Here is a 21,098-nt window from a genome sequence, read left to right as displayed (position 1 = left end):
GCAGCTTTGAAAAATCCTAATTTTCTCTGGCTTTAAATCCTTCTTTTCTCTACAGCGAATTTATTGCACCATTTCTCCAACTAAAGAAGATTAGATAGAGATCCCTTTTACAAGCAGTAAAACTAGTCAGCCAGTTGTCTTGGAGATTTCTTATAAGACCCTCTGCTTCCTCAGTCACCAGATGTAGCTGTCATGTTAGACATTGTGAGAAAGTGCCAATTGGTCCTTGATATGCAAACTGTCAATGCAGAATGCTGTATCTAGCACAATTACTCATTTTAAGTGTAACATGCATGTAGCTGCATACCTATGCATTGGCCAGCAATAGCTATTTGTTCTGCTTTGGCGGACGATCTTGAAATCCCTTATCTCTTTTATTTTATAGGGGGGGGTCTTGGGGAGCATCCATAATCTATATTTTTCAAATCTGAGTCAGTCAATATGTATAGAATTTTAGAAGGAATAATTTGTAGCCTTCAGACAGAGAGAAAAAAAATTGGCTGATGGACTTTAATTAAACTCCAAGGCTTGGAAGCAAATCAGTAAGAAAACAAGGGAAATTCAAGTTAAAGCTGAACTTCTAGTTTTTCTGCATATAAATCTTCCAGCAGCTGGTGATATTTGCAAGAGCACAAGAGACTGTTTTTCAGTATTCCCTTTGATTTCTTTTTTTCTTGCTTTATTATTCCCAAGCTGTAGCATTAAATATCATTTCAGAGGCCATGCCTGTCCCTAACTTCTCTCTGTCCTGTCTCTATGGTGTGCGCGAACACATGTATGCAGATACGTGTATTATATAGCTTTGTTCACTAATGCATTGGTACAGCATTTATAGAACTAGGTATGTATTTTTTGTTTTTTTGTTGGTTTTTTTTTTCCCCAAATGAGTACTGCATTGCTGAAAATACTTCTGAAATTCCCAGTTCTGTGACTTTGAGCCTTCGCCAGGTAGAACAGTAATAACAGAATCACGGCCAGCGGTGCCATAAATTTCAACTGAAGTATTGGGTAAGAAGGCTGATTTCTGTTTGTACTGTTGTTAGAGATATTTATGCAGGGCAGGTCTTTCAGCAAGTATGATTATTTTCAGAGAGGCCCTCTCCATTCTTGCATTAGAATGTGCTGGGGATGTGTGCAGGGAATGGCACCTGATGAACAGCAGCCAGACAGAAGGAATAAAATCCCTTGAGTGTGAGACTTCTCTTTATGGCCATTTTTCACTTCTAAAGCCACTTGAAAAATATTGTTCTTCAGGTAGATTTCTTTCCTAGATCCCTGTGTTAGCATTTGGGTGCCTGCCATTTTCCCAGACCAAGAAGCTACTGAAGAGCTAAGCTTTTCAAGTAGGAAAGTATGCACACACACAATTTGCAGCACCAGACGCTATTGAAAGAATAATGGACCATTCCCACATTCAGTTTCATTCTTCATGAGCTCCCTCCCAGACCTCTGGAGCCACTGTGCTAGCAAATGATTACGTTCTGTTTCTGTTCCATAACTCTTCCTAAACAAAATGTTAATTGAGACGTAGATTTATACAACTTAGATTCCTTTGTTAAATCAGTGTGGTTAAAGGTAGCCTCCAGTTATTGAGGGAATGTATCACTAAGCCAAATTAATACTTGCTGTTTTGTTTTTCTATATCCTACCATTTTGCTAAATAGTATATGTTTGAGGTTTAAGGAATACGTCTACTGAATGTGTTTGTTTTAGATCTGTGCCTTAGTAGCATAGCTCTAGAATGCAGGATTCTGCATGTGTTCCGATTTGCATTCTTATGTGAAGGAAGCAACCTGAAAAAAACAAAAAGCAAAAACAAAAGAACCCTAAACTTAGGCATCTTTTCTTATTTGTCAACTGAGAGGAAGGGGTTACGATACTGGAGTTGCTATGTAGATTATGGGCCTTCGTGTGTGTCAGGTACAACCTTGTGCATGGGGTTTAAAAATGGCTTCTCAGATCCTGGACATCTGTTGACCTGAAAGGCTTGCAGAAATGTTGTCTGACCTTACTTCTCAGCAATGTACTCTTGTCTTTGAGGTAAAAAAGAAAAAACAGTAAAATAGAAATGTTAATGTTTGATAGTTGTAGAAAACCATTGAAACGAGCTACCTTTCTGTTCACAGCAGCATAGTTCTCTTGGTGATCTGATGCTGGAAAGGTTGAAAGATCCCATGTCAATCGATGTGCTATCACCTGTCTGCATTAAGAATATCCTGTAAATAATGTACGAAGAGATCTCGCTTCACTTGCCTTTGTGGCCTCCAGAAGTCCGCTTCAGATTTGTCTCTCATAATTTCTTCACTTTTTAAAGTAAACACAGTATTACTTCTCCAGGCTCATGCAGGCATAACTCATGAATGTTTATGTCAGTAATGTAAATGTAAAATGCTGCTCTGGGTATGGGGTATGAACTGTTGTCTTTCCTGCGTTTAGTACTTGCTAAAACAATCTGCAGGAAGCAGCTGGTGTAACATTGCATGCAGCGTGAGCTACAGATCATGTTTATCCCCAGATTTTCAGTTTCAGCACTCACGTCGTTTCATCCATCAGGCCCCAGTAATACTCAAATGTATTATTGTGTATAATACTACCCGTTCTCCAGTTTTTTATAGGAAAGCATTGGACATGCAGTGAAAAATGAAACGTGATTTGTTTCCTCTTAGCAAGCCACTATTCCTGAGTGCACGCTGTGAAATTTGCAGATAGGTGGTTCCTTGCCTGCATGTGACCTTGTTTTACAAATACTGCCTTGAGTCTGGCACTGCACCTGAGCTAACATACAAGCATGTGTGCTGCTGCCAGGGCCTGCTGGCAGCGTGTAGTGGGCGTTGGTGCAGCTCCCACGCAAGGAGGAACTGGGGGCACTCACTGGGAGCCAGCCCTGGAGCCAGAGCAGTAGTATTGCCAGGGCTTCCTCAGGTCCGTATTGCCCGGGATAAAGGAGAAAAGGTGATGTTTATGTTTATATCACATGTGAATCCCTGAGTTTGCTTTGCTGATGGCCGCTTCCAGTTTGGCCATCTGATAGCAGCTTCAAAATTCCGAGATAAGAATTGCCTTTTTGCTACCTGCATTTACAGCTTTGGTCGTCACTTTGAGGCTCCACCAAAATGCCAATAACCAACACTTAGTCTTTTACAGTTCTTCAGATAGCTTACTTTCTTTATTAGAAAAGGAATGCCTTCTAGAAGGCTATCACTCCAAAGAATAATTGCTTTCATTTTTTTCTGAATGTTTTTAAAATATGCCAACAATTTCCTATGGGTGATCTGCTTAAAAAAAAAAAGCTTTTGAAGTGATTTGGATAGCCATGTGTGATCTGCTTATTCACTTCTGAATGAATGCTTTGTGCATGAAGACTTGATTCTTTCTGAACCATGGATTGTGGTAATATAAAAGGTGATACTGCTCTGTTAAATACTGACCTCAAAGATCCTACACATAAATGAATATGTAGAACGTGAGGAAGCAGTCTCCAGTTACTCCAGAAGAGGTTTAGATTGGGTGTCAGGAGGAATTTCTTCTCAGAGGGGGTGTTCAGGCTTTGGAAAGGGCTGCCCTGGAAATGGTGAATCCCCAGCCCTGGTGGTATTTCAGAGATGTGCAGATGTGGCACCATAGGTCAGGTTGGTGGTTGGATTCAATGATCTTGGAGGTCGTTTCCAACCTAAGTGATTCTGTAATTTCTAATGCACACGTAAGGCAAGAATGCAGTGAACAGCAGAAAATGCCACATGTCAAGGCTGAAAATCAGGTGAGTAACCTGCTGCAACAAGTTTGTCACTTTACCCATTTCCTCATTTCTATTTTTGAAGTCATGAAAGATCATTTTACCATCTTGAAAGCATTGGTAGTTTGATGCAAGGATATGAATTTGTGCGACTCTGAGAAAGGTGTTGAGTCCAAAGCATGAATCTTCAAATGGCAGAAAGTACAGAAAGCCCAAATTTCCAGAATGCTTTGAGGTTTCAATCTAATGGAATGAAGGACAACCAGAGATGGTTTGTACTGATGTGGATCAAAATATGGTGGAGGAAAAAAGTGTACAGTTCTTAATAGTCTTGTTGATGACCCTAAGCAATAACATCTCCCTCACTGTTACTGTTCGTCACAGTCAGAATCAGTGCTGCATTCACACCTCTGAGGAACTAATTATGTCAGCCAGTTAGTTGAGGAAGACCCAAAATGGAGATTAAAAGTTCCAAACAGTAAGAAGGAAGTGTTCTCCTGTTAGATGGTCATTACGTGCTGATTTGATAAGCCGAGATTTTCCCCAGAGAACTTTTCTGAATGATTTTGGAATGTCTTTTATTCATGGAACTGTTTCCCTACTGAACCAACAGGGTTTGTAAGCACTGCCGCCACTCCCAGAGGCACTTTGAAAGGAGAGGTGATTCTTCTTACCAGAAATAGAACTGCTACGCTGTACAGTTTATACTTCCAGAAATTGCTTCGAGGCTTCAGTTTGTATTTGATTTTTGGCTGGTTTGCAGGATGGTGTGATCCAATCGATCTGGTCATGTTTTTAATTGGAAACATACATGCTTTGTGTATACTATGAAGTATCATTTGTATGTAAGGAAGAGCCCATGAGAGTGTATTTGAAAGTTGTTAGCTGCACCTGGGCATAGAGAAGGCTTAGCAAATGGTTTTCTGTGTATCCGCAGTGTGGTTGTTGTTCTTGGTGTTTTAATCAGTGTACGTCAGAGATCCAAAGACGAATACGGTGCGCTCTGCGGGCTAATTCAATCAGTGCCTCTGTGGAAGAACTTCGTTTCTGGAATTCCTCTTGTAAATCCGAGGTATAAACAAAAACCTAGTCACTTTTCTATCGTTTCCCTCTGCCTCACGTACGTGATTCTGGAAGTCGGAGAGTTGTATGTTTATGCCTTGTTTTTATAGCAGAATATTTGTGCGGCTCAGTTTTTATTGAAGCATAATTCCTGGTTTCCTTGCTGTTGAGCAAGGCTACTGTACAGCGGGAACATACATTCACTTGAGTCACTGTACAAGGCTGTTCAGTTTGAAGCTGTTGGAGCAGCAAATCATTCTCCAGTGTTTCCTCGTTAAAAGTTGTTTGCCACTTCTCTGGAGATCCTGAAAATAAATTGGAAGTGTTTCCTGAAAGAAGGATGTGCAAAGAGCAGCTTATAGAAGCCGTGGATCTTCTGTCCCCCCATCTCCTGCCCCACCTGTGGCTGGGACAGGTACCTTACCTTCTGTTCCGCTTCGTTTCACCTGTGTGCCTGGCTGAGCAGCTGCCACAGCCTGCCTTTCAGCTGAAGTTGGCTTTACTTTGTTCCTTCTTAATGGCTTTACAGTTTGCTCATAGGCTGCGAGCTCTTGGATTTCCACGTTTTAAATGACCTAGTGCAAAGGTGGTACCTGCCTTAAGAGTTTATAATCTAAATAGACGTGCTGTTGTGATATTGCCCTTGCCGTGTGTCGGATGTGAATTTTGGGCTTTTTATTATGAACGTATTTGTAATGAATTCCAGTGTAATCACAAAATCTACTGCTTGTGAGGAGTTTATATTCGTTAGTGTGAATAATCAGACCCGCTGCTTCTGTTCAGTACAAAACCTCCCTTTTATTTTTAATAGCAAAATACTTCCAGAACGGAGCCCAGCAGCTCACATTGGAAGGAGGAAACGTAACACATCTTTTAAAGCTTCCTGTTCATTTTGGTTGTGCTCACTGCTTCTTACCTCTCTCTGACTTTTAAATGCTGTTCTCTGCAAAAGCGGCCTTTGTCCCTTTTTTCTGTTACTAATAGAGTCTAGAGGCTTAGCACAGGTCTTTATAGTTACAGATTGTTTCCAATACATTTTTTCTTTACAAACTATGGGCAGGACTGCACACGAAATCTCTGTTATTGTATTTGTGCTTTGTACTCGTGTACTTGTTGACTGTTTTACAAGCCAGTAACGTAGTAGCCACAGGCTCGGAAGCTTGCCCAGAAATCTGGCATATTTAATTAGTGCTAGTAAACAAGCAGAGTTTCAAATTTAATTTTTCCTTCTTTAATTCCTATAAACCTCAAGCCATTTAAAACTTAATTTTGACACTAGTTTCGTTTATGCAGTTGGATAATACTGAAGCAGTCCACAACCACAGATGGAATGGTCCCAGTCTCTTCCAAGCAAGAAGGGAATAGGAGTTGTTTCATTTTAATAGCATTTGAGGTTGCCATAAAACTGTAAATGATAATCTTCAGGTCATCTACTATGTGTTTGCTTTTTTCTTTTTGTGAAGCTAAGTGTTTCAAGATGAGGAGATTGCCCTGCTATGGGTTTAGCCTTGTGAAGGAGAAGGACTGCCTTTGTTGCCTCTCTGGTCTTGGTACAGAGAACTATTTGAAGAGCAAATTATGGAGGCATCTGAACTCTCTTACCCACCACAGACATCTCATTGCCTCAAGTCTGCATGGTTTGAATCACTACCTCAGATAGCAGAGGGCTCAGCTGCTGTCTTCTCCTTTTCCTTTTCCATCTCAGCTTGTGATCAGTGGTGAAAATGGCTCCATTTTACTGCTATCATCATTAAGGACCGTTGAAGTTTAGATCAATGACTTTTCTCCTATCTATTTAATTACCGAAGCCAAGCTGTCTCCAGACTACAGGTGTGCCAACGTCCTGCATCACAGTGATAAAATGCTTGCTAATTTTAGCCTGGAACTGGACTTTGCAATGACATCTGCGAAAAAAACACCAAATCATACCAGTACTTAGACTATGAAAATACACTGAGCGACGTCATGTTAGGTGTCAAGATAACTTTTCCTTCAAGACTTTTCAAAGTGAACGCTGCCCATCTCTTCTAATGAAAGGTAGTTCCCACCTGCTGTACTGAGTTAGCACATGCGGAGCTCTACAGAGCTCTTGTTTGTGTGAGGTTTCTAATTCAGCAGTAATTATCCAAGGGCAGAAGTTAACTTACAGCTCAAAAGTATCATTTCAGTGCATTGAGTTGGCCAGGATTTTCTCTTGTCTGCTGGAGTTTTCCAACAGCCATATTATCACTGTGTAAAAGGAGTGAAATTCCCCCTGCTGAACCTTAAGCCATTACCCAGGTCCTAGCAATGGGGGAAAGATGAGGAAAAATGCTGGAAATTACACTGCGTCCTCAGTGCAGTGTATGTTTATGTTCAGTCGGGCTTCATGCTGTAGCACTCCGACTTCAGTGTCCTCCTGAAAGCATTTTGTGTGTAAGCTCCGAACCTTACAGTAATGTGCAGCAGTAACTTCTGTTATGGCCATTAACAAATCTGGAAATTTAAGTTATGAGTAATCTGGTCTAATCAGAAACTAAAATAGTGTGGTTGTAACTACTGTAATTACTTTAAAAAATGCATACTTGGACTTTGGGTGGATGTTAAACTCTTCTTGTGGTAGCAAATGTTCCTATGTCATTTGTTTTTCCCCTGATCTTTATGTTCATCACCCCCTGGTATTTCTGATGATGTTTAGTAAAATGCAAGTTACGTATTAGAAGAATTACTCATAGAGCTACTTTTGGTTGGAAAAGGAAGAGGAGGCTGCAGTTGGCTTCAGAGGGACTTTAACTCTCTTGGTTTTAAATTCTGTTGTCGCTCTGCACAAAGAATGATGCTTTCTCTATTTTGAAGGCTTCGTTTTAATGACGTTCATATTTGATGCTTCTAAAATATTTGCTGACAAATACCGTAGTGTCTTTCAAAGTGACAAAGTATGTAAGTATCTCCGTTTTACTTGTGTGGCATTTATACCACTTGCTGTATTTCTTCTCTGCAGAGCTGGGCAGTGTTAGAATGCTGATGCTGTCCTGAGCCCTGTTGGCTTTCAGTGCCCTGTAATCTCATGACCCAAAACTGGTGTTGCCGTACCTCCAGGCTGCCGTGTGCCTGCGGGTGTACCTCAGTGCAGGGGCTGAGTCATAACTTGAGCTCTGTTTTCCTTTAGGGAGGTAGAATTCGTCCTAGTACTGTACTATCAAAGGAAAGTGAGTGAACAGGTATGGCCTGTGCACAGTAACAGATTTCAAAAGAGATTTTTAATTGTAAGCAACTGATAGTGAAGAAGGCTCTCATGAGGTCCCTGCATTTTGCAGATCCTACGCTGTAAGTTCTAGCTCTGTACCCGAGAGGCACAGAACATCCTTGGAGCCCTCTGGAGCAAAGCTCCGATCGGCGAGGTGCAGTGCTGGGTATGGTTCTGTTTGTCTTCCAGTCCAGGGCAGCAGCATAAAGAAACTGTGGCAACCTTCCTGTGTTTAAGCTATATATTGCTAGTGACCTACAGCTTTGACCCAGTATTCAGTTTCACTGTTTCCCATGCATTTACTGTAATTATTTGATTTAAGAAAATATATCATATGTCTGCTGCTCGGCCCTTTGGGAACTGGTGTAGGAGGGATCAGCAGGAACTGCTGTTCTTCGGTAGCCTCTACTCAATCCTCCAGCTTTGCTTGTTTGCTTAAAACTTGTTCCTCTTATGTGTTGTCATCCTTTCAGCCCTGCTGATCTTGGGGAACAATTATTTGCTAAGGTGAATTTCCACTAAGCAGGAAGCAAAATGAGCTGAAAATTGGAAATCATTAGGGTTGCCAGGTGCAGACTTTTAGTTCTTTCTCCTCCTTTAGCAAAGAAAGCATTTCCCAAAGCTTGATTAAATCTCTTAAATCACAGTTTAGCTCAGCATAAGAAAAATAAGCTCCAATACCAAATCTGAACGCAGTGACTAAGCCACGTCCCGTTGTGTTGGAATTGAATTGGTTATAGTGCACAGTAATCTACTTCATTGTCATCCCAGCCTTAACTGTAGCATAAGATTATTACATTGAATGTGTATAATAAAAAGGCTTACACTTTGTATGTACTGCTTTAAATATTTTGGCACACCACAGAAAGAAACTTTACGTGCAAGGCTTGATTAATCCTTTTTCTCTGTGTGTAGAACAAGTAGCTGCTGGAGCTCAAGGGTAGAGCCTATTAATAATGTCTCTGGCAGTCTCTGCCCTCCTTCAGTGTATTCTCCTCTCTTCATACCAAACTTCATCCTTATTATCATGTTGGTCTCTCTTGTTTTCCAAGTGAAGCATGTGGGTGTTCTAGCAGACCAGCGCCTAGTAGAAAAGTACCCAGTGAAAAAGATGTGCGCAGCCTGGATTTCAGTGGAGGGCAGGGAAAGGAGAAGGGGGTAGGGAGACTGTGGGGAGCCCCAGCCCTCGCGTTGTTCCTTACAGCTGTTAGCACTCAGTGTGGCAGAGCAGCCCCTTGAACCAAGCTTAGGGAAACTGCTGACCCCAGCAGCTGTGTCGGTGTGCTCCCAGGGGATGCTGATGCACCCAGGGAGCGTTCCTTCTCTTGGGGCGGGCGAGGAGTCGCTGCTGTTCTCATTTTCCTAAGAGGAAGCTGGAGCAGGGTGAGGAAAAACATTCTGTGCGGGGCTGTATGATGGGTTGGCCATGCAGCCGTCAGCACCCTCACTGCTCAGCGCTGAAGTCGGAGAGACGTAAATGTTAAATCGTGGCGTCGGTGCCAAGATAACGAGTCTTTGTGTACGGAAGGTCATGCTGGCTTATTGTAAACCATTACTGACCTTGAACAAATATTAATCCTGAGCTCTGTCTGCTAACCTATACTCTTTATTCTAGAGAAAATGACTTAATCTTTGGCTTTCAATGAAAGCACGTTTCTTTACCAAAAAGTTTTCAACATCTTCTTGTCAGAAGTAGGTTCATAATTTGTATTAGAGTCTCATGAGCATATTAATAATATAATGCAACAAAGAAGAATGGCACATGGTGAAGGTTACAAATGAAAAATATTTATTATTCGGAAGGCTTTCAAGCAACTCTAGGTCATTAGATCAATAAAACATTTGGATTTTGAACTACTTGCCATTCCTGGTGCAGGGCCTCTGCAGAAGCAGCTTTGGGAGGATGAAGTCTCACGTTCCTGGGTGTCTGCAGGCTGTCTGCAGGCAGGTGCTGGGGTGTTTGATGGGAGAGATGGGCTGTGAACATGCCACATCCTTCCCTGCTAGGCCCTCAAGGGATCAAAGAGTGTTGTGTGATGCCCTCTTGTTTTTGTAGATAAGGATGTTAGAAAATTGAGGGAATAGCAACATCAAGAACTTGGGGTGACTGAGCTTGGGAGGCAGAGGTCAGGGTCACTGGGGGGCCACGGCACAGTCCATAAGACAGACAGCAGTAGCCCGTGCCACCTTTAAATCCAGCTCGGTGATGATATTTCTGCCAGGCTGTGCCCTGCTTCTCACTGTGCCAGCTGCCTTACATCACCCAGGTGTTCCTCAGAACACAGCTGAACCAGTTCTTCCACCTGAGAAACAGCATACCGCCAGCCAGAGCCATTCTATGATAGATGATGTGATTCCTCTAATTAAACCTTGCTCAGCCCTCCTGCAGAGCTGGCAGAAGGCGGGTGGCCCGGCCCGGTTTTGCAGGACAACCCAGGACAGGGAGCAGAGCCGTGCACCACAGCTGCTGCTGTTCAGCCCAGAGATGGCAGCATTTCACTGGTGGGCAACGCAGACCCGCCGTACAGTGGGGACATTCATTTTGCTAAGTGCTTTGGGATCCTTTTGGCCAAAAGCACTGTGTAAAATTAAGGTCATAAGGTGTCTGGGATTTTTGAAGAGCCAGTGTAACAGTGGTCTTTTATTATTAGCGAGTTTACAGCCAAGAGCTGTCCCGTAAATGAGCAATGCGTTTTAGGGATTTTTTTTTTTTTCCCTTTAAAAGTAGGAATGCTCGAGACATGAAAGGTGGTCTGGCAGCTTTTGCTGTAAGGCTTCTCTTAGTGTGGGTCTGTACACTGGTTTTGTATCAACAGGAGAGTACCACCTCCGTGCAGACAGGCAGGGTCAGCCCGGTGTGTTGGGAGTGGATGGCGCACTTCTTGCAAGAATACAACGTGCATTGTGGGAAGGGGAGAAGGGGATACGCTTTGGCTACGCAGACTGTGTGAGCTACTTGCAATTACTTAGAACATAAATGCATGGAATCCATCATTTTCACTCAGAGTGCTTTTAATTTATTTCTTTTTCTTTGAGGGGTAGCAGGGAGATGAACTAATACACCATAAGCCCGCGGTGGATGTAATTCACGTATCGGCTCGGAAGCCAGGTTAATAGTAGCCGTGATTGCCTTCTTATTGTGTCATGCTCGGATTAGTGTTGCAGTACAGATAGCCCCAGGTCCTTGAGATTATTTAAAGGCCTTCATATTTTCCACCAACAGCTGTATGAAGTTAAAGGGAAGGAGGCCATGGGATTTCTCTTTCTCAGCTAGTTTATTTGTGAGGTGCTGAGGTTAATGTGGCAATATCCCATGCTTAGTAGAGAGGCTTTTTGGCTTTAAGCATTGTGTGCGCTCCCTTCAGATTTATGATTTTGACCCCAGCCTGGCATTATCACACTGTCAGTGGGAGTGCGGGGCTGCTTGGAACCTCCAACTCTCGGTGGTAATCGCTCTTAATTAGTTTTACAGTTGAAACAATTGTCCGTCTTTTTGCCTTTAACAAGGGAAGGTTGCTCTATCAGTGCTTGACTTCCCCGAGGGAGGAAATCCCCAGAGAGGTTATCAGGGAGAAAAAAGCTCGGGGCTCCGCTTTCAAAGCAGTGCCATGTAGGAAGCATGCATCAATCCTGTTAGTACTGCTTATTATTTCACAATGGCGCGTGAGGAATGACGGGCACAGGCCTTTTTAAGGCCTCTTGCAGACCTTTATGCTCTCTCATCCCGAGTCAGGATTTTGTGGAATTAGGTGCTGATAAAAACTAATTTTACACATTAAATTGCATTCTTTGAAATTGCTCTTTTAATTGCCGATCTTTTCCTCACTTCTCAACAGATCTCTGCGAGCTTCCTCATTGTCAGCTTTCTGCCAGGGAGCCCTCTGAGCCACATCATTAGGGCTGAAATCTGCCATCACTTAACATAACACACAGCGCTTACAACGGGGAGCAGCCCCCTCCCTTGCATGGGAGCACAGGCCATAATAGATGCTATAGTGGCGGCGCCAATGGGAGTTTTACCATGTATTTTAATGACTCGTGCTTGATTACATTTGCTAGATTGAACTGAAGTTCGTGCAGTAATTGGTACGATTCTTAGAGGCTTCACATTTGCCGTTCCTCGCTCATTAAAGAGCTCCGACAATGGCTGTTGCAACTTTCATCTCTACTGCGACCCTCTCAGATATATATCCAGCCTTCCTCTTTTGATAAACCACCCAACCCTGCATGCATTAACACGTACCCATCTGCAACCAGCCCCTCCCACTGCCTTCTCCGTCGCTTTGATGGTATAATTAAAAGCACTGTGCATTATCTCCTTCCGAGCGATAAGTGTAGGTGCGCCGGCTCTCAGCTCCCGCACTGTTTGTTATTCGATTCTCTCCATATCAGCTGTTCTTGTGACTGGCTCATTTTTCATATGTTGTAAAGATTAGCTGATGGAGGGGGGGAGATCAGAGGCATGGGTAGGGAGCGCGGCTTTCCATATTGGTAACCAGGCGCTCATTTGGAATGGTGATGGAGTTTGCTGTTATCTATTAGATTATTTGACTCCTGTTCTCTTACCTGAAGATAAACTGGTGTAAGTGTCAGTCAATGAAAATTGGTATCATCTTTAGTGGCTTGTTATGAGACAGTGCTCTTATCAGTCTGGGTTAGTGTGGCTATTTTCTCCTCGAGTCTGGTTTACAGAAATCACAGTTTTGTTTATGCATATGCCCAAACTTGCCTGTTTGACCTCCGGGACTGTGATTATAATATTAATCTATGGGACTATTCTGTTGCACATCTCTTAGGTGGTCTGTTTCAGAGGATTTTCATTGTGGGACCTCCCTCTTGTTCAGCATGACATTCCATTATTGTTCATAGATTCTACGCTGAAAGCCAACTTAGAGCGGCGCTTCAGTACTTCTTGTGATCTGGCTGGATTTTCATCACTCCAGGTGTGATGGAGCTGCTGGAAGGACGGCACTGTGCTGCTCTGTGTACTTAGAAAGATTTTATGTAACTCTGTTGTAAAGTTGCTTAGCTACTTTGTTATAATACTTGCACGTAGTTGCATATCCTCAGTGCACTGAGGTGTAGCTGAACAGTGTCATTCCAGTTCGCGGGTGGGAAGACTGGATGTGTGGAAGCTGCTCAGACACTGGCAGCAGAACTGGCACTTATGAGGAATTCCTGGTTTACACTGTTCTGCCTGTGGTCTTGTTACCTTCTCCTGCCTTGTATTTAAAGGAAGCTTGAATAGAGAGAAAAGAAAATGGCATGCTGGCACTGAAACTGTGTCATCTTCGAGTTAAGAATTGTTTTTTCCTGTTCTCTCTCTATATAAATATATTTATTAACATATTCATTTTATAAATACAAGAGAGATTTTTTTTCTCAGGGAAGATGGAAAAATTCTCCATCCCATAAATCCACATTGAGGAAACCATCCTCTGGATGCAGAGCAGTAGCAAATTTGCAAATGCAAGACCTCATTAAACTCAGTAGTTTCCCTTTCCTCGCATAAGGAACATTGCTATTTGGGCTGACTTCCACAGCAACATCTGGGCCACTGATAACATCAGTACTGGAGCACTGCTAGGTGAGCTCATGTTTTGTTAATGAAGTAACCTACTGGAGGTGCACCTATCACTTCTTAGTACCTTATTCTTACTCCAAAGTGCCATACAACTCATAGAGGAACTTTTCCTTACAAGTGGGCCTTACAGAATGTATCACTAGTTAATAATATCCTTGGCTTGAATTGAATGACGTGCTTGAGAAATGCCATCTGAATTTATAAAATCTTAAGACCTTTGGTTGTTCAGTGTTACTCAAGATATGCTCTGAAAAAAATGGCTTACTAGAATGGTTTGGTATACTAGGTAACTTTGGTATTAGTAGGCATTCACTGTGTTAGTACTGATTTACTTACATATGTACTAGCCTAAGTTGTGCGTGATCCCTCTACTTAGCTAATCAGTAAAAGTGATCTTGATCACAAACATCTGACTTTAGTGTGTCCTGGAATAAGAGAACAAAGTTGGCTGGAAGATACTGGTAAGGTTCATTCAGACTCTGTTACAAAATCCGGAGAAAAAATGAAAATATAGGTCCTTTCAGGTATAGGTTGTAATTTCCTTCCTCGATAGCCCCAGGACCAAGTCCAGTTACAGACATCGTGAACCAGTCCAGTGTAGTTGGACTGTTGATGACTTTGTTCCTAAAACAGTGGATCTGATATAGACTTCTGAGTTACTGAGATGTTAATGTGCCCCTGGTCTGAAAGGTAAGAGTTCCCTGTTTGCCTTTGTTTGGCTAATGATGAGAGGGAGTTTTCCTGATGTTTTCCATCTTATTGGTCTGGAGACACAAATGCTTAGTAATCGAGCTGTGGCAGTCATTTTATAATGTGTAGTGCTGGGAAGGTGGGCAGACCCCGTCTCCTTCCCATGTTTGCCTCCAGGAAGAGCTGGAAAAAACACAGTAGTGTTGTGTTTGCTAGTGGAACATGCACAGCCTTGCATATTAAGGCAGGCACTTAGCCAGAAGCTTTGAATTATTGTACCCTGACATTACCCACTGTAACTTTTAGCACTCTGGGCCCATTACTTTGGCTTCCTGCCCAGTAATGTGCAATTTCCACTTACATAAGAAGATGTAGCAGGAGTAATGACTCCTTGGAGGAGGTGTTTTCTTTCGCAGCAAATCAGCCCAGGGCCAGCAGGTGTAAGTTTGCAGTCCAGTAATGGCAGCCTGCACTGTTCTCCTGTTTGATAATCCAGCAGCAGGAAAAAAGAAGCAGATCTACCTTTGCAAACTTCCCACCACCCACTGACTCGATTGCAAAGCAAAACTCTTGAAAAACAGCCATGCATAACTCCATGATTTTTATTTTTGTTTCGTTTTCTAGGCACCCCAGGATGCACATCAGAACAGGGCTGATGGATGCCCATCTCTACTGTCTGAAGAAATATGTGGTAGACTTCCTTGTAGAAAACAGGTAAGAAACCAAACACAATGTAAAGTCACAGCAGGTGCTTGCACTGACAGGTACTTCGTACTGGAGCTTTTAAAGGGAGATTTGCTTCATTAGATTGGCTGACATACAATGGAAATGGAAAATAAGCTAATTAAAAACAAACAAACAACTTTAAAGTCATGAAAAACAGTGCTAAGCATTATGCCTGACTTTCTTGCTCAGGCTTTTCTTTTAATCTAGTAATGGCAAAAATGAAAGCTAAAATTTTTGCTTCCTTCTGCATCCCTTGTTATCCTAATGTAGCTGTGTTTCTTGGCTGCTCACTTTGCCAGGGCTCCCCCATTGTTAGGGCTGTGAATACATTTCTGACCTTTGGTTTCCCCCACCACAGTCTGTTTTGGCCTTTGAAATCACCTTTCCTCTCCCCCCTCACATCCACCACCGCTGCAGGTGGGCTATCTCTGCAGCATCCTATGTTTTTAGCTTGTGATGTTCCTCTGTCAAAACTCTGAGACCACCCACTGAGAGCAAGAAAAACATCCATTTATGGAAGTGGAGAAGGATCTTAGCTATAATATTTCATGAAATGGACCAAAAAAAAAAAACAAAAAACCCTTGTTTATCTTTAAAAAAACAAACAAATGAACAACTCTCCTCACAGTAAGTAGTTCGGTTTTGGAATTGATGTCTTGTTCCTAGAATTCTTGCAGCTCTCTCATGTACATGACATGTATTGAATGCTCACTGAGTTCGCAAGAGTTTTTCTCCCTTTTAAGTAAGGTGAAAGATAAAGGGGTTGAGTAAATGTTGTGTTCATAGTGCTTTTCTTAGTAGATAAACTGATGTGAGAAAACATTGTGGGTGGGTAAGTAAGGGGATTTGTGGTAGCCTTGACCATATACAAATCTGGTGATGCAGTTGTGTATGTGTTCAAAGGAGCTCTTTGAATAAGGTTCTGGGAGTGAGTTAAAATTAAGTGGAAAATCTGTGTTAACCCTCAGGGCAATTTCTTACCATGCATAAGAATAAAGCTTATCTGCTGCTGTGACTGGCACGTGGGAGCATTGTGCAAGTCATTTTAGATCCCATTTGTGTATGAGAATGTCTGAAAGGTGAGAAGGCTTCAGGAGAAGGCATTTTAAATCAGGAACAAGCTTTTTATTACCTATATTTTAAAAAGTCACTGACATCTCGGACTCTGTGGATCCTGCGGAAGCATGAAGCAGCGTGTATGCATCTCTATTGTCATAATTCAACATGTAGAGTTAATTTCTGGAAATCTCAGCCATGTCGTTTTGTTGGGATTAGGCACTGCTTGAATATGTGGAAACATTTCACACGTTCAGTTTTTTCCTTGGTGTGCTTCATTCTGTTTTGAATTTAGATGGTTATGTCTGGGGAACAAGGACAGTCTTTGTCCGACATGTCACAGTGCATGACACAATGAGGCCTCCAAACATAAACAGTGGTCATTTCAGATTTCAAGGCTTTATGCTGTTTCCATTCAAGCTGGTAAAATCTTTGCTTTTATGAATGGCACGATTTTGCCTAACTTATATTAACCAAAGCTGGCGGAGTGAAATTCTGCTCTGCATTCCTCAAGTTGCCTCCAGATCAAGTCTTCTGGGTTTTTGCAGGTTTGTCCAGGGCTATTTCTTTTCCAGAGATCATTCTATCCTTACTGTTTTATGAAGCTGTCTTTATTTTAGTAAGGTTTCACTACAAAGGCTGTCTAGCTGCTATGATCGTGTGTTCCTAAGGTCTGACTGCCACATTTGCCTTACTAACAGCAGGTAGCTGCCTCGTTCTCTTCATTACATATATGCTGCTTATTCTTTGAATTGAGAGGGAGAGAGTCAATTGCTAGTAATGTGTTTAACTGGCAGATCTGGAGAATGGGCCTTTTGCCATGATGAATAAGTTGGGCTTTCAGGCTTCTGGCATGGGTGGGCATTTGCAGCTTGTTTTTCTTTGCTAAGGAAGGGGAGGACAGTGCATACCCAAAGATCTTTCCTTGTTTGGCAGCGATACGCCAGGACTTTTGAAAGACCCTGCAGAATATATTTCCCTCAAAAGTACTGACATCGACATAATTGTTTGGGTTTAGGGAATCTTTTTTAATGCTTTGGGTTTTAGTCTAGAGAAAACGTACAGTAAGACTTTGCCTCTCAGCGATTTTGCCCCAGGACTGGAGAAGCTCAGATGCCTTGTTTAAGTTGTGCGTGTTTAAAACTAACAGCAGGGATTGAAGTGAACAGTGAAGCTCTTGTGTGGTGCCAGGAAGTACTGACACAGTGTACTTCCTCAATATTACAATATTTACATTGTGTTAATATTTTAACAGCAGGGCTTGATGGCAGGCAGAACACCTTTTTTCATTGTTTGTAGCTTAGTAAAGCATTTGCTTTTCTTTTTTTTCTTTTTCTTTTTAATTCAAATGTTATTTTGACATACGAGAGCAGGAAAAATGCTGCCCAGCAGCAAAAATATCAGGTCCTACAACTGGTCGTAGCTCACCATTCTGCAGAGGAAAGTTATTATTACTTCCAGGTCAAAGAATTGCATGAAAACTAATGTGGTTGTGTGTGTGGGATCTGTTGCTTCAAGTGGGATAAAAGCCCAGTGTACTCCGAGTTTAGCTGCAGAGATGTGGTTAAAATGGCAACTAGCTCTCCCACTGAGAATGTAGTTTGCATATAGCTGCACCTGTAAGAGTAAATTGCATTCCTCTGCTTTGATCAGGTTAATATATGGGTTGTATGTAAAGTTAGAAATCACTAGCAACTGGTAGGAAAATGGGGTGGGGGGGGGATGTGAACTGGCTGAGATCTTGTTTTGTCCAAGTACATGAATCTGATGTTAGGATTTGGGACAACTCTGTAATATGACACCCATAGAAAAAGGCTCCGTTTATTGTTCAGTTCCCAAATGGTGCATTATACAGAGGTTTTATTATCAGCACGGGCACTGTCTTTGTGTTGCTGGACAAACCCCTTAATGTGTCTGTGCACTTGTTTCATCTTCTGTGTGGGATTGTTTGGAGAATAATCAGTGTGTGTTTGGCAACACTGAGATTGTACCTTGGGGGATGCTTGGAGAGGTCAAAACACTGTTCAGGAGTTGGTAATGCAGTTCGTAGTCCTTGAATACATTTTTATGAACTATTTTAAAAGGCCTGAATAACAGATTCTCTTGCCTGAAGTCTTATTGTGCTTTAGGAAACCAAACAAGTTGCTGAGTTTTAAAAACAGAAATCTGTAGTGCCTTTGAATGAAAGTCAGAGGAAATGGGCTGCTTCGTGGCCCTAATGGTGTTTAAGCCTGGGAATTAAACTGCTTTTTCTTTCCTCGTCAAGGAGGAAAAAACGGAGTTTGGTAGTTAATATCTCCATCTCCATTTATGTCTCAGCCACTAGTTTAACACACAGGTTTGTGAAATTGAGTCTCCAGGCGTGTGACAGCCCTACCCTGCCTTAATCTGCCAAAGTGAAAGGCAAGTGGTTCCACGGTGACCTGGGGAACAGCCGAAGAAATTACTATCCCAAGCAGTTTGTTCTTCCTTGCAGCTGGAATTGACTCCTTTCCCTCTCTCTACACCACAGCACCACCAGGGTGGACCGATCATCCCTCATCCTCCTCGCTGTGTCGGAGCTCTGCTCTGCTCAACTGCACCATGGCTTTGCACAGTTAAAAATCTGTTTTCCCTGCACTCGGGCAAGAGCCTTTCTTTTTTCAGAATGAAGTTGGCCTTGGATGCTTTCGTTTGGCCGTAGGTGCTGCTCTGCGTGCAGCGGGGAAGGCAGACAAGTGCTGGCTGCCGGAGCTACCCTGCCAGCACAGGGCAGCGACAGCTGAAGGTGAACACCTGCACCGTATGATGAACTGCACAATATTGCTTTTCTTAAAAAGATCATTAGGCAGGCCCAGCCAGCAGGCAAGACAGCAGCAGAGGCTGTAGCTGGCTGGGGGCATGGCTCCACCCCACAGCTGGCGGGCCTCACACCCCTGGGGCCCTGGGGTGGCAGCCAGCACAGTAGCCAGTCCCCTTTTTGGCACTCTCCTGAGTGCTAGGTTGGAATCCTGCCTCATTGCTGCATTCAGGGCAGATGGAAGAAGAGAGTCCTTATTCATTTTTTCCTTGTGAACTTCGTCTGTAGTGGAGGGCAGATTCTGGCTTTGTGAACCCAGCGCGTTGCACAGACATGCACTGAGACTTCTTTACTACGTGCTGGCAGTCTGCTTGCTAACAATCCCAGCAGAGCTACTAGCAAAGGAGATGTGATCAAAGTGAAGATGTGTTGTTGTTTGCATTCCGTTTTTTTAGGTTATTTCTAAAGCTGTAGCCTGGTGAAATAATTAACCTGATTTGGGGGAGGGAGGGTAAAAATGAAGCAACCCTTTGTTTTGGAAATCAGAGTGTTGAAGGTGAATCTCTGTTTCTATCTTGCCTATATGTTTAGAAGTACGTATGCAATGCACATTTATGATGCACGTGTACATAAGTGATATTGTACCCAGTCGGTTGTTATCTGCATGTGCACATCCGTTACATGTGTTCAGATCTCATCTTGCTCACAGCTGAAAGCCGTAGCCATGTGCAGTCTGCCATTTCCACCTCTTACTGAGGGATACCAGAGGATCGGAGGCCAGACTGAGGCTGCTTAAAACAAGGAAATACGGGGTCATACTTCTTAAGTTACCTCTGCGAGTCATTGTTATTAAATGCTTACTTCACAAGTCAAGCTCTTGGCAGTTAGGAAGTGCCACAGCTGAGGATTCCTGTGCAGCACTGTGATTCTGTATGTGCCACGCATTGCAGTACCGTCTCCAGTTACAGAGCTCTGTTCTTTTTTTCTTTTCCTCTGTCACATTGCATCATTTGGCACCTGAGATGTTCGGTGAAGGAGATACTGTTTAACATTACGTTTAATTTCTGTAGTTAAGATGAGGGCTACCAGCCTTTCTTTCTTCTCGTTGTTTAAATCATGTTCTGAGGATAGGGTGAATGCTTTCCTTTCAGATTCATGATGTTCATGGCTGCTACTAGAATGCTCTGTATGCATTTCATTAACTGTCTTTCCAGCATTTCTGTTAGAGAAGTCACTCTTTCTCCATGCTGAAAGGGAGAAGCTAAGGCACACATCAGTTGAAGTTTGAAGCCTCTGCATCTCTGGTGTGCTGTTTTTCAGTCCTTACTATTATACAGAGTTCTTGAAATGCTGGAAGAATCTTTTCTATTGATGGTAGTTGTTGCAAGATGATGCTGAGCAAATCAAAAGCACTCAACCAGTAGCAACCTGCAGAAGTTAGATTTGTGATCTGCATTCAGCAGCTTCTGTAGGCTCCTCTGACAGAAGGGATTTAAAAAACAAACAAAAAAAAAAACAAACAAAAAAAACAAAAAGAGTTTTTCAGGCATCATTCATTTGCTTTAAATATTAGCAGTTCTCTCGCAGCTCTCTGCCTTGTATGTTTAATACACATGTTCTAACAAATGAGGCAGGCATTCTTCTGCCTCATTACACAACCTTCATTCGTCCCCAGGGCATAGTCCATCTTTACAGTGGGTGAAGAAGAAATGGAGACTGGGGAGAGAGAGAAGTAGGTGAATACGTTTTTAATGCTTGTGTCATAATGTGTACACACGAGGTCTTAATCAAGGTTGTATAAGCGACATAGGTCTGGCTTTTCTTAATTGGTGTGCCCAAACTGTGTTTAAATGCGTGTGTGCATATATACATATATGTAAAATATGTGTGTCAGTTCTGAGAATGTGATTCATATATATGTTCAGTGAGGCTACTGTGACTCCTGCTAGTGGAGTAGCTGTTATCAGCACAGATTTATCACCTGTCAGGTCAGCCAGCAGAACGAGATGTGATGCTCTGAACTTATCCAGATCAGCCTTTGTGACCTTGGCCTGAAGCGTGCTCTGTTACTCTGAGGAGCAGTGCATAAAGCAGCCCAATTACCTTGTAGGAAGAGACTTGAAGAATGAGCATGCCCAACATAGAAGGATTAAGAAAATGTAGCTGCAAAAGATGTCTTTTCCAAGTGTGTGCATACAGTGGTTTTTCAGACTGAGTTTGATGTAATACGGGCACTTTTTAT

At 42.5% G+C, this 21,098-nt stretch overlaps 1 protein-coding gene across 2 annotated transcripts in view; it reads left to right on the top strand.

Annotated features, from left to right (window-relative positions):
• The window catches only part of EIF2B3 (eukaryotic translation initiation factor 2B subunit gamma), a 94,119-nt gene that overhangs the window by 31,921 nt on the left and 41,100 nt on the right, over positions 1 to 21,098 (top strand). For both annotated transcript variants that reach the window (XM_015291004.4, NM_001031280.2), the window contains exon 6: positions 14,920 to 15,009. In XM_015291004.4, the coding sequence (XP_015146490.4) occupies positions 14,920 to 15,009 (90 nt within the window). The remainder of the gene's footprint in view (positions 1 to 14,919; positions 15,010 to 21,098) is intronic.

This window comes from Gallus gallus, chromosome 8 (assembly GCF_016699485.2).
Source record: "Gallus gallus isolate bGalGal1 chromosome 8, bGalGal1.mat.broiler.GRCg7b, whole genome shotgun sequence".
Taxonomy (NCBI): Eukaryota; Metazoa; Chordata; class Aves; order Galliformes; family Phasianidae; genus Gallus; species Gallus gallus.
This window is presented reverse-complemented; position numbering and strand designations above follow the sequence as displayed.